The sequence below is a fragment of the Neophocaena asiaeorientalis genome, unplaced genomic scaffold (genome assembly GCF_003031525.2).
Source record: "Neophocaena asiaeorientalis asiaeorientalis breed wild unplaced genomic scaffold, Neophocaena_asiaeorientalis_V1.1 scaffold745, whole genome shotgun sequence".
Lineage (NCBI taxonomy): Eukaryota > Metazoa > Chordata > Mammalia > Artiodactyla > Phocoenidae > Neophocaena > Neophocaena asiaeorientalis.
Genome location: NW_020175073.1, coordinates 134,142 through 149,416, shown reverse-complemented (window position 1 = coordinate 149,416; position 15,275 = coordinate 134,142). Strand labels below are relative to the sequence as shown.

Sequence of the window (15,275 nt, the reverse complement as noted above, 5' to 3'; positions counted from 1 at the left end):
AAGATTTCCTGGTTGCCTCCTATGCATTTGGTATTTGACCTATTTTATCTCTTTTAATCCTTGAAATAACACTGTGAGGTAGACTTTTAAACTTCATTTGAAAAGTGAGGCATTGAGGCTAGCTGGAGTGATTACTGGGTGTCCAAGGTCACAGGACTTGTCAGTGGCTGAGCTGCAATGCAAACCCAGGCTTGCTCGGGTTGATGGGCCACTTGAATCATGGGGGAGCTTGTGCTGTCTCGTTAAGTGAACAAAGCAAGATACAGAATCCTGTCTGAACTATGACTTCAACTACTGTTACAATTTTAATACAAAGGTATGCTTTTCTCCCTATGCAGCTGTCTGAACCTTTATAAGTGATGGGGAACACTGGGCTGCATTTCTGTTCTTTGCAAGATTTGCTCAAACAATGTCTGTTGGGCAAACAGTACTGATAGTTCTAATAGTTTTAATACTGTTATGAATCTTCAGTAACTGACAAGCACTCCTGCAGAGTACGTTTTTAAAAATGTATTTGATTAACAGAGGCTGTTAATTAGGCAACTAGAGTAGGAGTAGACTTGAAGACGGAGGGGGCCACCTCCCTTATCTCTGTGAAAACCCTGAACCTTTGTGGGACCAGTCTGAACATCACAGATGAATTAGACGATCCTAGGAGCATTTGTAAATTGGTATTTTATTTCACAGTGTTTAAAGATCTGTTTTTCCTCCCTCCATCTGTTGAAAAGAGATATTTCCATATGCCGAAGTTGATGGGGGAGAAAAATACGTTGTTTAAAGCCTGGCTTTCACAGTCACACAAGGCCATAGCGAGTCTGAGTGTAGAATGAGTGCTAGAGATCATCTGTCTTTGCTATCAGTATACCTCAATGAGAAGGCTGGGTGGGTGGCGTTAAATTTTTAATTATGATATGACTAAGTTATGAAAACAATGTGAGTGTAACAAAAATGTACTTTAACATTCTGAATTCACACTCTGCCTGTTAAGGAAACAAAAGCATATTGTATTTTCAGCTCCTTGTGAGTCTGAAAGCCATAAGCAAGAACCAGGTTTCAGCTTCTTCATGGCACCAACATCTTTCACTCCTTTTTTCTGAATAGATAAGGTCATCCTTATTTGTAGCCTCTACAGAAATGAACGGAAAGGCCCTCTGTTATGCCCTTTATTCCCAGTCCTTGGATGTCTGGCTGGGAAAATACGAACATCACTATTAGCCACTGTATTGAAAGGAAGTAAAACCCTGCAAACCCGGAAACTCATGGTCTGTTTTTCTTAGGAAATGTCTTCTCTGGAGGTAGAATTGGTGCCACGTTTGAGCAATGCTCGTATCCCCAGGGCGTGCTGTGGTCAGAACCGAAGTGTCTTACTGGGCAGCCTCACCCCCCTACCAGTGTTCACTGGGCCACTCACTGTGTTCCTCCAGGCTCCCAGATCCAGCACCTGACACAGGTGGGAATTGCCAGCAGAATTGGAGCTCAGCCAGTGGAGATCCACCCAGGCAGAGGCAGCCAGTATGGGGGACCAGGCTGGCCTTCGTACGGGGAGGAGGAAGCTGGCCGGAGAGAGGCTGTGAGTACCTTGTGTTGGGATCGTCATTGAGAATTCAGACATGATCACTTAGTGTAGCTGCTGCTGCTTCTGCTCGGGGGATCTCTTTTTAAAACCTACATAAAGTTTTAACTCCCCTCACTTTTTTTCCCCTTGAGTGTGTTTTTTTCTTGCAGTTTGTAGATGGTAAATTCCCTCTGACCAGAGTGCAAGAGTATTGGCATTGAAATTTGGGAAAGTATATAATTTTTCTTGAGGTAGCTTTCAGGCTTGAAGTAGTGAGTTTTAAAAAATAACTTAAGAGGGTGGAGTCAACATGGTGGTGTGGGAAGACACCAAGTTAGCGTCTCCTCACAACTACGGCACCTGCTGGCTGCTGGTGGGGACCCTGACGTCCAAGGAGATGGGAGGAACCCCCAGGTGAACCGGTAGGATGTGGAGGGACAGAGGGGGGAGGAGAAGTGGAGGCCAGGTAATTGGTGCCCCTGAGGCTGGGGAGATCAGGAGGGGCAGGTGGGAGGGGCCCTCCAGGAGGTGCGGGAGAGGAGCGGAGGGCGATTGCCCTGCCCACTCGGGCATGGGGTGCCTGCTGGGCTCCCAGATGAGGTCCCCTGCCCTCTGAGAACAGGGTTGGGGGGCACGCCTGGGCCCCTTCTGTTTCTTGAGCCTAAGCCCTGCCCCCCACAGCCCCCAGGGCCTTTTCCAGCCCTGTGGGTCCTCAGCATAGGCCCTGCCCACTGCCCAAACCTAGCTCTTGCTTAGGCCCCGCCCTCCACAGCCAAGGCCTTTTCCCTGTTTTTTCTTTTTTTTTCTTTCTTTCTTTTTTTTTTTTTCTCTTTCTCTTCTCCCTCCTCCTCTTTTTTACTATTGTGGTTCCATTGTACCTTCCAGTTGTTGATTCATCTATATTTTTATTTTTATATTCTTTCTAACATATCTGTTAGTTTCCTAGTCTAATTTTATTTTTTACTTTGTTATTGTTCTCTCTTTTTTTTTTTTTGCCACCCCACGTGGCTTGCGGGATCTTGGTTCATGAGCCAGACACCGGGCCGAAGCTCCTGCGGTGGGAGCTCCATGTCAGAACCACTGGATAACAAATAACCTCAGACCCCAGGGAGTATTCATCGGACTGAGGTCTCACAGAGGTCCTCATCTCAGCACCAAGACCCAGCTCTACCCGATAGCCTACAAACCCCAGTGTTGGAAGCCTCAGGCCAAACAACCAGTAAGACAGGATCACAATCCCACTCATTAAAAAAAAAAAAATGAGACAGCCAAAAAATATGTCACAGATGAAGGAACAAGGTAAAAACCTACGAGACCAAATAAATGAAGAGGAAATAGGCAATCTACCTGAAAAAGAATTCACAGTAATGATAGTAAAGATGATCCAGAATCTCAGAAATAGAATGGAGGCACGGATTGAGAAAATAGAAGAAGTGTCTAACAAAGATCTAGAAGAACTAAAGAACAAACAAACAGATGAACAACACAATAACTGAAACGAAAAATACATTAGAAGGAATCAATAACAATAACTGAGGCAGGAGAATGGATAAGTGAGCTGGAAGACAAAATGGTGGAAATAACTGATGAGAAGCAGAATAAGAAAAAAAGAATGGAAAGAAGACATTCTCAGAGACCTCTGCGACAACACTAAACGCACCAACATTCGAATTATAGGGGTCCCAGAAGAAGAAGAGAAAAAGAAAGGGTCTAAGAAAATATTTGAAGAGATTATAGTCGAAACTTCCCTAACATGGGGAAGGAAATAGTCACCCAAGTCCAGGAAGCACAGAGTCCCATACAGGATAAACCCTAGGAAAAACGCACCAAGACACATATTAATCAAAGTAACAAAAATTGAATTCAAAGAAAAAATATTAAAAGCAGCAAGGGAAAAACAAAAAGTAACATACAAAGGAACCCCCATAAGGTTATCAGCTGATTTTTCAGCAGAAACTATGCAGGCCAGAAGGGAGTGGCAGGATATACTTAAAGTGATGAAAAAGAAAAACCTACAATCAAGATTACTCTACCCAGCAAGGATCTCATTCAGATTCGATGGAGAAATCAAAAGCTTTTCAGACAAGCAAAAGCTAAGAGACTTCAGCACCACCAAACCAGCTTTACAACAGATGCTAAAGAAACTTCTCTAGGTGGGAAACACAAGAGGAGAAAAGGACCTACAAAACCAAACCCAAAACAATTAAGAAAATGGTAATAAGAATATACATAATAATAACCTTGAAAGTAAATGGATTAAATGCCCCAACCAAAAGACACAGATACAAAAACAATACCCATATAAAATGGGTCTGAATGGATACAAAAACAAGACCTATATATATGCTGTCTACAAGAGATCCACTTCAGACCTAGGGACACATACAGACTGAAGGTGAAGGGATGGAAAAAGATATTCCATGCAAGTGGAAATCAAAAGAAAGCTAGAGTAGCAATACTCGTATCTGATAAAATAGAGTTTACAATAAAGACTATTACAAGACAGAGAAGGACACTACATAATGGTCAAAGGATCAACCCAAGAAGAAGATATAACAATTATAAATGTTTATGCACCCAATATAGGAGCACCTCAATACATAAGGCAAATGCTAACAACCATGAAAGGAGAAACCAACAGTAGCACAATAATAGTAGGGGACTTTAACATTCCACTGAACACCAATGGACAGATCATCCAAACAGAAAATAAGGAAACACAAACTTTAAATGACACAATAGACCAGATAGATTTAATTGATATTTATAGAACATTCCACCCCAAAGTGGCAGAATACACTTTCTTCTCAAGTGCACACGGAACCTTCTCCAGGATAGATCACATCTTGGGTCACAAATCAAGCCTCAGAAAATTTAAGAAAATTGAAATCATATCAGGCATCTTTTCTGACCATAATGCTGTGAGATTGGAAATCAGTTACAGGGAAAAATCTGTAAAAAAACACAAATACATGGAGGCTAAACAGTGCTCTACTAAGTTACCAAGAGATCACTGAAGAAATCAAAGAAGAAATTAAAAAATACATAGAAACAAATGACAATGAAAACACAATGACCCAAAACCTATGGGATGTAGCAAAAGCAGTTCTAAAAGGGAAGTTTATAGCAGTTCAGTCTCACCTCAAGGAAAAGAAAACTCTCAAACAATCCACCCCTACACTTAAAACAACCAGAGGAAGAACAAAGAAAACCCAAAGTCAGTAGAAGAAAGAAATCATAAAAATCAGAGCAGAAATAAATGAAATAGAAACAAAGAAAACAGCAGCTAAGATCAATAAAACTAAAAGCTGGTTCTTTGAGAAGATACTTATCAAGAAAAAAAGGGAGAGGATGCAAATCAAACTTAGAAATGAAAAAGGAGAAATCACAACTGACTCTAGAAATACAAAGGATTATAAGAGACTACTACAAACAACTATATGCCAGTAAAATGGACAACCACGAAGAAATGGACAAATTCTTGGAAAGGTACAATTTTCCAAGACTGAACCAGGAAGAATTAGAAAATATAAACAAACCTATCACAAATAATGAAATTGAAGCCGTAATTAAAAATCTTCCAACAAACAAAAGTCCAGGACCAGATGGCTTCACAGGCAAATTCTATCAAACATTTAGAGAAGAGCTAACACTGATCCTTCTCAAACTCTTCCAAAAAATTGCAGAGGGAGAAACACTCCCAAATTCATTCTATGAAGCCACAATCACCCTGATACCAAAACCAGCAAAAGATATCACACAAAAAAATTAGAGACCAGTATCACTGATGAAGATAGATGCAAAAATCCTGAACAAAATACTAGCAAGCAGAATGCAACAACACATTAAAAGGTTCATGCACCATGATCAAGTAGGATTTAACCCAGGGATGCAAGGATTCTTCAGTATATGCAGATCAATCAATGTGATACACCACATTAACAAATTAAGGAATTAAAACCGCATGATCCTCTCAATAGATGCAGAAAAAGCTTTTGACAAAATTCAGTTCAAAATTCATTTATGATAAAAAAACTATCCAGAAAGTGGGCATAGAGGGAACCTACCTCAACATAATAAAGACCATATATGACAAACCCACAGCAAACATCATTCTCAATGGTGAAAAACTGAAAGCGTTTCCACTAAGATCAGGAACAAGACAAGGATGTCCACTCTCACCACTTTTATTCAACATAGTTTTGGAAGTCCTAGCCACGGCCATCAGAGAAGAAAAAGAAATAAAAGGAATACAAATTGGAAAAGAAGAAGTAAAACTGTCAGTGTTTGCTGATGACATGATACTATACATAGAGAATCCTAAAGATGCCAGCAGAAGACTACTGGAGCTAATCAGTGAATTTGGTAAAGTTGCAGGATACAAAATTAATGCCTAGAAATCTCTGGCATTCCTGTACATCAACAATGTAAAATCAGAAAGAGATATTAAGGAAACAATCCCATTTACCATTGCAACAACAACAACAAAATACTTAGGAATAAACCTCCCTAAGGAGACGAAAGACTTGTACTCATAAAACTATAAAACACTGATGAAAGAAATCAAAGATGACATAAACAGATGGAGAAATATACCATGTGCCTGCATTGGAAGAATCAATATTGTGAAAATGACTATACTACCCAAACCAATCTACAGATTCAGTTTAATCCCTATCAAACTACCAATGACATTCTTCACAGAATTAGAACAAAAAATTTTGCAATTCGTATGGAAACATAAAAGACCCCGAATAGCCAAAGCAATCTTGAGAAAGAAAAATGGAGTTGGAGAAATCAGGCTCCTTGACTTCAAACAATACCACAAAGCTACAGTAATCAAGAGAGTGTGGTACTCGCACAAAAACAGAAATATAGATCAACAGTACAGGATAGAATGCCCAGAGTTAAACCCACGCACATATGGGCACCTAATTTACGACAAGGGAGGCAAGAACATAACAGTGGAGAAAGTACAGCCTCTTCAATAAGTGGTGTTGGGAAAACTGGACAGCTACATGTAAAAGAATGAAATTAGAACATCACCTGACACCATACACAAAAATAAACTCCAAATGGATTAAAGACCTAAATGTAAGACCAGACACTATAAAACTCTTAGAGGAAAACATAGGAAAAACACTCTTTGACATAAGCCACAGCAAGATCTTTTTTGACCCACCTCTTAGAGAAATGGAAATAAAAACAAATAAACAAATGGGACTTAATTAAATGTAAAAGCTTTTGCACAGCAAAGGAAACCATAAACAAGATGAAAAGACAACCCTCAGAATGGGAGAAAATATTTGCAAATGAAACAATAGACCAAGGATTAATCTCCAAAATATACAAACAGTTCATGGAGCTCAATATCAAAATACAAACAATCCAATTTAAAAAATGGGTGGAAGACCTAAATAGACATTTCACCAAGGAAGACATACAGATGGCCAAGAGGTATATGAAAGGATGCTCAACATCACTAATCATTAGAGAAATGCAAATCAAAACTACAATGAAGTGTCACCTCACACCAGTCAGAATGGCCATCATCAAAAAATCTACAAACAATAAATGCTGGTAAGGGTGTGGTGAAAAGGGAACCCTCCTGCACTGTTGAGAATGTAAATTGATACAACCACTATGGAGAACAGTATGGAGGTTCCTTAAAAAACTAAAAATAAAGCTACCATATGACCCAGCAACCCCACTACTGGGCATATACCCTGAGAAAACCATAATTCAAAAAGAGTCATGTACCACAGTGTTCATTGCAGCTCTATTTACAGTAGTCAGGACATGGAAGCAACCTAAGTGTCCATCGACAGATGAATGGATAAAGAAGATGTGGCACATATATACAATGGAATATTACTCAACCATAAAAAGAAACGAAATTGAGTTATTTGTAGTGAGGTGGATGGACCTTGAGTCTGTCATACAGAGTGAAGTATGTCAAAAAGAGAAAAACAAATACTCTCTGTTAACACATATATATAGAATCAAAAAAAAATGATGCTGATGAACCTAGTTGCAGGGCAGGAATAAAGATGTAGACATAGAGAATGGACTTGAGGACACAGGGTGGGAGGGCAAAGCTGGGGCAAAGTGAGAGTGGCATTGACATATATACACTACGGAATGTAAAATAGTTAGCTAGTGGGAAGCAGCAGCATAGCACAGGGAGATCAGCTCGGTGCTTTGCGATGACCTAGAGGGATGAGATAGGAAGGATGGAAGGGAGGCTCAGGAGAGAGGGGATATGGGGACATATGTATGTGTATGGCTGATTCACTTTGTTGTACAACAGAAACTAACAGTATTGTGAAGCAATTATACTCCAATAAAGATCCATTAAAAAAACTTAAAAATAATAAAAGCAATTTTCATTATGAAAAATCTGCAAGAGGCCTAAGAAACAGTTACTTTTCCTACCATTTTTTTCAATTATGGTAAAATACACAGCATAAAATTTACTGTTTGAACCCTTCTTAAGTGTACACCTCAGTGGTTTTAAATACGTTCGTAATATTATGTGACGATCCCACCATCCATCTCCATAGCTCATTTCATCTGAAAACCTGAAACTCTATACCCATTAAACCCAAACTCCCCATTCGCCGCTCCCCCCAACTCCAGGCAACCACCATCCTACTTTCTGTCTCTAATTTTAACCTTTAAGGAGTGTGTTTGAACCTACAAAATCTGGACTTGATCTTTGGTGTGATCACTATATAAATATTCATGATCTCACCTACCTCCTTGCTCTCCATTTGAGCTTTATTGTTGGTTAATGTCATTTCCATTATAACCACCGTGAGTAGGTGCCTTTGCCATAAGCCAACTGTTTGGGACGTCGCAATACATAAGTCATCTTTTGGAGGCTTCTTATCACTGTGGTCACTCCTTGATAGGAATGGAATCAATATGAGCACCGGTAATTTCTACAAATGCTTTCATTTTTCTCAAGAATTTTATACCGAAGGGGATTAAATTAATGAATTTGACAACACAAACCAAAATAATATTTTTTGTTTTATCCTCATCACTCTGCCTCAGCTTTCGTTGCACTTACATGCTTTTCCAGCAGATACACTAAATTCCCTTGGTGACTGGATGCTTTTACTCAGTGGAAAGAAATTAACTTTAGGATATAATGTTCCCCTGAAGGACACATGGCTATCCTTATAGTCTCAGGTCTCTGCTTTACATTTGCTGACAGTTTGCTTTTTCTGTGCCCAGCTTAGTTTCATGAGGTGTTCTGGGTTTTCCCGTCAAATCCGACATGCACTTTTAGAGGGCCTCTCGGTCGTGATTTGGAGAAGTGAAATGTAGAAGGTTTTCTAGGGCTTGACTGTCATGTTTACCAGGCTATCAGGTTGCTCTTCGCACAAGTGAAAACACAGACGTAGTGTGTGTGTGTGTGTGTGTGAAGAGATTTTTCACTGAAAAAATATGGAAAAAGATCACTGAAAAGTATAATTCTTTCAAAGGAATGCTCGATCTGTATTTTGCCAACATCAGCAAAACTATTGTATGTTTTGGCGCAGATAGCTTTTTAAAGAAAAGGCTCTACAGAGCACTGATACACAGACACACGGACAGACAGGGTGGAAGATGACTTTGTGATCTCGTTGCTGTCCTGTGGGCCCAGTCTGTGTTCTCATCATACCTTCCTTGGGCTCTGGACTCTGAGCAAAGGCAGTTGCTGTTCCCGTCGGTCGGTCTGCCAGTATGTGCTTATCCCTTTGAGCAGACATCATCATCCGACCTTCCCATCCGTGGGCTGCTCTGGCCTCCCTCTCTGTCCAGCTCTTTAGGGCCCTTCCTGGTTCCCCAGCAGCCCATTCACTTCCACACACGGCAGTGCAGGGATTAGCCAGTGGAGCCGACTGCACATTCATTCTTTCTGTCTGTCTTTAAGCAAGTGTTTATAGGCCCTTGTTTTCTGTTTTTTTAAAAAATATTTATTTATTTATTTAGGCTGGGCCAGGTCTTAGTTGTGGCATGTGGACTCTTAGTTGTGGCATGTGGACTTCTTAGTTGTGGCATGTGAACTCTTAGTTGCGGCATGCATGCGGGATCTTGTTCCCCAGCCAGGGATTGAACCAGGGCCCCCTGCATTGGGAGCACGGAGTCTTACCCACTGGACCACCAGGGAAGTCCCTAGGCCCTTGTTAAGTTCATGGGCTTCTTTATTGTACTGCTCTCCCTCGAGCAATTTGTCTGCAGTTACTTCTCTCCATCCCTGTCCTGGGAGGCTGAGTTGTTGGGTGGGAGATGGACGGAGCACGTCCAATGCCAGTTTGCATCTGATCTTCCCTTCTGTTTTCACGTGGGAAGTACAGTAACGTTTGCCATGTTTTTCAGACACATGTGCTCGGACATCAGGAGTATTCATCACCGCTGTTCCAGGTGCCAAGGACTTCAGGTCGGGAGCCCTCGGCTCCTCCTGGGAACCTCGCACACAGGGGGCTGCCGGGCGCCGGGCTGGCCTACCCTGCCAGCTCCACGGAAGACCTCCAGCCCAGCCACTCCTCAGCCTCTCTCATCAAAGCTATCCGCGAGGAGCTGCTCCGGCTCTCCCAGAAGCAGACCACCGTGCAGAACTTCCACAGCTGATCGGCCTCACCTTGCAGATTTGCCAAGTATCCGCTTCCTGTGGAAGCAAGACTAAAAGGAAATCAACTGAGCAGGTGTTTGGAAGAGGACAAGCATCTCCTGGGCTGAGGGCCCAAGTAAGGGAACAAGTTGCAATTGTAAAAGATGCCATAAGTCACGTGACAGCTCATGATGCTTTTAATACGTTGGCAATTTTGTGACCACCTGGGTTCAGTTGAAAGTTATGTACTTTTGGCTAAAAGCCAGCAGCACTTCACGAAAGACAAACCATGATTCTAAGCTAATGAAATGACTAAGTTAGTCTCTTTTTTAAAGGTGAAAGATGAAAATGTGTAGATGGTGTAGGGATTAAAGGAATCTAGTATTTCCGTGGGAAGATGTGATTCAGACTGGTTTGTACAATGAACCTGCTGCTTTGTTTTCTGAGAAAAGAGATTTGAAGACATTAACAGCTTAATTTCCCTCTTTTCCTCCATAGGAACTTATTTTAATAGTAATATTAACAACACGAATACTAAGACTGTTTGGGAATTTAAGAAGCTACTAGTGAGAAACCAAATGATAGATTGTAGAGCCTGATGATTCCAAACGAAGCCATCAACTGCATTTTCCTTCTACTTCTGGTGCTACAGCTCCAAGAGCCCTTCACGTCGTCTGTGAAATGCAACTTTGGCTTTCTCAGTGGAAGGATATGTGGAAGGTTTCATTTTGTTCTAGAAAGGGGAAAAAAAAAGCCTCCCAAAATGGAAAAAGCTTAATATTTATTTGGTTTTTCAAAATACATATCAGAGTTTAGATTTACATTCTTAATTGTATTTGTGGTTTGTGAATCGGACACATGCAACTGCTCATTGCATCTCATTTGAGTACATGTCTTCATCCAGGCCAGGCCTAAAGAAAGAGGCTTTCAGGAGGTCCTAATGAATCCTTGCACTTTTGAGTTGCTCCCAAATTATGTTTGAATGAGAAATCTTACATAAGCAAAAATGATCTGTCAAAATTCCTAGGACCACTGAATGGTTGGTTATCCATGGATGCATTCATGGTAATCACATTCCCTGTGTTCGAGACCTGGAAATGAAACTGAGTTCTGTTCAGCCTCTTCGTAATGAGTCAAGAAAGGAAAGAAGAGCTTTGAGACCACGAGGGAGAAAAAATGTTCCTTCTGATTTCTGATTCTATTGTCCCTGACTCCGTCTAGCGACTGTTAAAACCGTCTTTGGGCCCAACAGAGGGGTCCTCCCACTTGAGATTGACCCTTGAAGGAAACATGTCTCCCCTTCCCAAAGTGGAGTAAGGAATAGAGTAACAAGGGCTGTTCTGTTTTCTGGGACCTGAGTGAAATGAAGAAGAAAAACAGATAACAAATTTCCATGAACCCTTTTTTAGTAGATCAACTGATATCTTTAATTAAATAACAGATACACAGGCAGAACACGGGGTTGTGACTGGTCAAAATCTGTGTATCTGTGTCAAATTTTAAGAACCCTGAAGCAGCTAAAACAGGTTCCTAAAGTGTAATCATTGGGTTTTCAGAGTCATGTTTCAGCCCTTCCTTAATTAAGCCTGTTGTATAGACCCAGAGTCTCACAATCCAGGGGAAGTTGGTTCTGGGAAATTAAAATGTAGCCATTTTTCATCTTTGCACCTCTGAAAAAGGGGGGGTGCAGGAAGACAAGTCTCTTGAGGATGCTAAATAAAGGAATGGGAACTCCTTTTTAGGTGACCCTCACAGGCTCCAAAGAACGGGGGAGAGAAGACCCCGATCTGGGCTTGATTCTTACCTCTTGGTCTTGGTTAAATACCAGACTTGCCCAGAGTGGAGATTCTCCTTGCATGTCATTCAAAAATACCAGGTTTCTTGAATGTGTAATTAAGAATTTCAGAGATCCAAGCAGCATTTTATCATGGACACCTTACGGTGAATTCAGATTGAGTGCCAGCTGGTGGGGTAAATGCTGGCCCCTCTCCTCCCATTCTGCTCTTTGTCCTCAGTGTTCACACGCAGATTGTACGAACATGATTACCTCCTTAGTACATGGCAGGAACGGGCCTCTGTTTTAAATGGGGCTGCAGTAGCAGTTTTGATGCCTTTCAAACTAGCATAAGGAGATTCTACCTGTATTTTTCTTCTTAGAACCGATACACTTTTAAACCGACGTCAAGACCAAAGATGACGTGGAATAAACAACGGCTGATGTGTGGTGGGTGTGAGCAGGCCAGTGGGATCCCCGGCACTCTTGTGTTGGCCATAAAGCATACTCAGTGTGCACTCAGTTTGACCATCACGAGATTCAGAACAGACTAGCTGTCATGGGGAGCACCACTCAGTGAACGGGATCTACGTAACGAAAGGTCCTTGTGGCAGTCACGCGTGGCTCTGGAGTTCCATTTATTGAAGCACCACAAAATGAAAAGTTAAATTTTACGTCTGTTCTTTTTTCCTCTTTGAAAAGTTCTAGTGGTAATAACAAGAGTTATAAATTTGAGTCAGAGTTTTAGAGACGATTGTTTGGAGAAATGATCGTTTTCAGAATCTACACAATCACTAACCAGCTGTGTCAGGTCCCTTCTCTAAGCCTCATTTTCCCCATCAGCCAAACGAGAACAGGCCTCCCCTGCCCGCCTCCCAGGAAAATTCTCATTGAGAGAATCAGATATGGTCACATGTGCACACGTCCCTTGAGGAGGGAGCACAAAGCACTGTGAGAATGTAGACTATCTGTGTGATTGTGGTGGGAGGGGTGATCTGATCTGCTGTGGCCTCCCAGTGAACGAGTTCCCGTGGAGGGAACCAGAGGAAAACTAGAGGCCCCGTGTGACTCTGCTTCCTCTCTCCTGCTTTGCTTTAAATTCACTTCCTTCACCGTTAACTCTCAATTATCATGCATCTTCCTGCTCCTGAGTTACTGCTGTTCCTGGCACCAAATAAGTCAACGGGAGCCCTGCCTTCTGAGATCTTAGAATCTGAATCAGACAATACGCATGGCTATAGAAGATGGAAGAAAAGGAAAAAGAACGTGGTTTAAACATCAGTAAGATTCACCGAAAGGACACAAGTGCATTAGGCACTCAGAAGGAGGAATGGAAGTTGCACATAGGGAAACAGTGGGATCTGGGGGAGAACTCAATGTCAGAAGCTACTTTAAGGAAGACAGGAGCTTCCCAGGCACATGGTGAGATGGTGTGGGAAGAGCCGGATGGAGAAAGTGGGCGAAGCTGCCGTTGAAAATAATCTTGATCCTGATCCGCTCCAATATGGGGACGAAATCCCTAACTGCACGGTCGAGGGAGTTTTTTTTTATTTTTTTTTTTTATTTTTTTTTTTTTGCGGTACGCAGGCCTCTCACTGCTGTGGCCTCTCCCATTGCGGAGCACAGGCTCCGGACGTGCAGGCTCAGCAGCCACGGCTCACGGGCCCAGCCGCTCCGCGGCATGTGGGATCCTCCCAGACCAGGGAACGAACCCGTGTCCCCTGCATCGGCAGGCGGACTCCCAACCACCGCGCCACCAGGGAAGCCCTCGAGGGAGTTTTATAAGAGGAGGAAGTGATGCTATGAGGATACATTTGCAGGAATACAGCGAGAAAATGACCAGGCTTGGGAAGAAGGTCGGCGGAGGAAGAGACCCGTTCTGAAGGGGAGGGGAGAGTCCCAGGAACTGCTGGATGACCAATGTCAAGTGTGAAAATAGACCTCCACCGAGGTCTCCTGCTTAGAGCAGATCTCAAGGATCAGCCATTCGGCCACATTTAATCCTTTGTGGAGCATAGGTGGGTTATAAATAAATATATCTGACTTCTTTACAGCTGCCTACACATTTTCCTCCAGATTATACTTAATTTCAGAGCGTGTTTTCTTTTTGGTGGTACGTGTTTTGAGCAGCAGACTTAAGCTGTTTTTTGCCAACCAGATTTTTCAGGGCCTGAGGCCTGTGGTGCAGGGCACAGGTGAAGGGACACCTGGAGGCTTCGGGCTGAAACAGGTAATTCCGTGCTTTATGGGCCTCCTGTTGAACTGTGTACAGGGTCAGCGTTTACTGCGTTTGCACAACTTAGTGCTCCAGTGACCAAACCAGTCACTTGGACACTGATTTGCATTTGCAGTACTTCAGGAGTTAATCATTAAATACACTTCTCTACCCCTTTCATACGAGATTCCTAGACATGAATGAATCTGTTGGTTGGAAGGAGAGCTGGTTAAGGTTCTGGGTGGGTGGGCAGGGGGCTCCAGTGTTAAGTACCACGCCCGCTTTCACTGTAGATGTTTTAGCCATTTCATTTCTACCTCCAGAGCAAGTCCCCAAAGCCAGTCTCCAGAGCCCACCTTTGTTCCAGGCAGGAGCGTGAAGAAGTCTACTTCTGCCCCTGCATGTAGACCATTTGAACACAAACCACGTTTCTGGGGGTTTTCTTTCAAAGCACATTTTTATGGGATGGTAACTTGAACTGCATTTTTACGTTTAATCCAGCACCGTCATGGATATTCTCGTAACAGGTGAGAGGGGTTTCTCTGAGCAGCTGCTGTAACACACTCATAAACTGTATTAGGCTCACACTTGTTACCTAGCGTACAAGGAGTGTGTGCATTTCAGGTTTCTTTTGATATCCTTGGTGATGTTCATTGTTTAAACTAGGACTCCTTTCTCTAATTTTATGAAAAAGACTTGAAAACCGAAACCTCACGGTACGATCCTCATTCCATGCTGTGTGTGTAACAGAACACTTGACAATTTATCTTAACACGCAGCGCATTGACATTTAGGAAAAGAATATCAGATGCCTTGGAAACATGAAGCCAAGTTGGGAACCAGTGAGCAAGTGAAAGAAGGAAGGAATGTCTGCCTCTGAGGCACTCTGTCCAAATTCCTTTTCCACAGGGTAGATAATCATGCAGGCTCTTTGCTTTTCCTTCTTCCTGTAGGTTTTTCTGCTCTGGGGCCACTTCACATTTAAAGAAAGAGTGGATAAGTAGAAGGGACAGCGAAAATTGAAGTGATTTGGGTCTCGAGGTCCCTGATTCCACGGAATCTTTCTGGACAATTTGGAACATCATGAATAGCCCCTTCTCATGTCCAGCAGATTCCCAGCGTTCCTAAC

At 42.3% G+C, this 15,275-nt stretch overlaps 1 protein-coding gene across 1 annotated transcript in view; it reads left to right on the top strand.

The window, feature by feature from the left end:
* The window catches only part of KIAA1549 (KIAA1549 ortholog), an 86,768-nt gene extending 75,158 nt beyond the window's left edge, over positions 1–11,610 (top strand). Inside the window, exons 18-19 of the mRNA XM_024764066.1 lie at positions 1,425–1,570; positions 9,926–11,610. Of these exons, the coding sequence (XP_024619834.1) occupies positions 1,425–1,570; positions 9,926–10,177 (398 nt within the window). The 3' untranslated portion in view covers positions 10,178–11,610. The remainder of the gene's footprint in view (positions 1–1,424; positions 1,571–9,925) is intronic.
* The last annotated feature ends 3,665 nt before the right edge of the window (positions 11,611–15,275 follow it).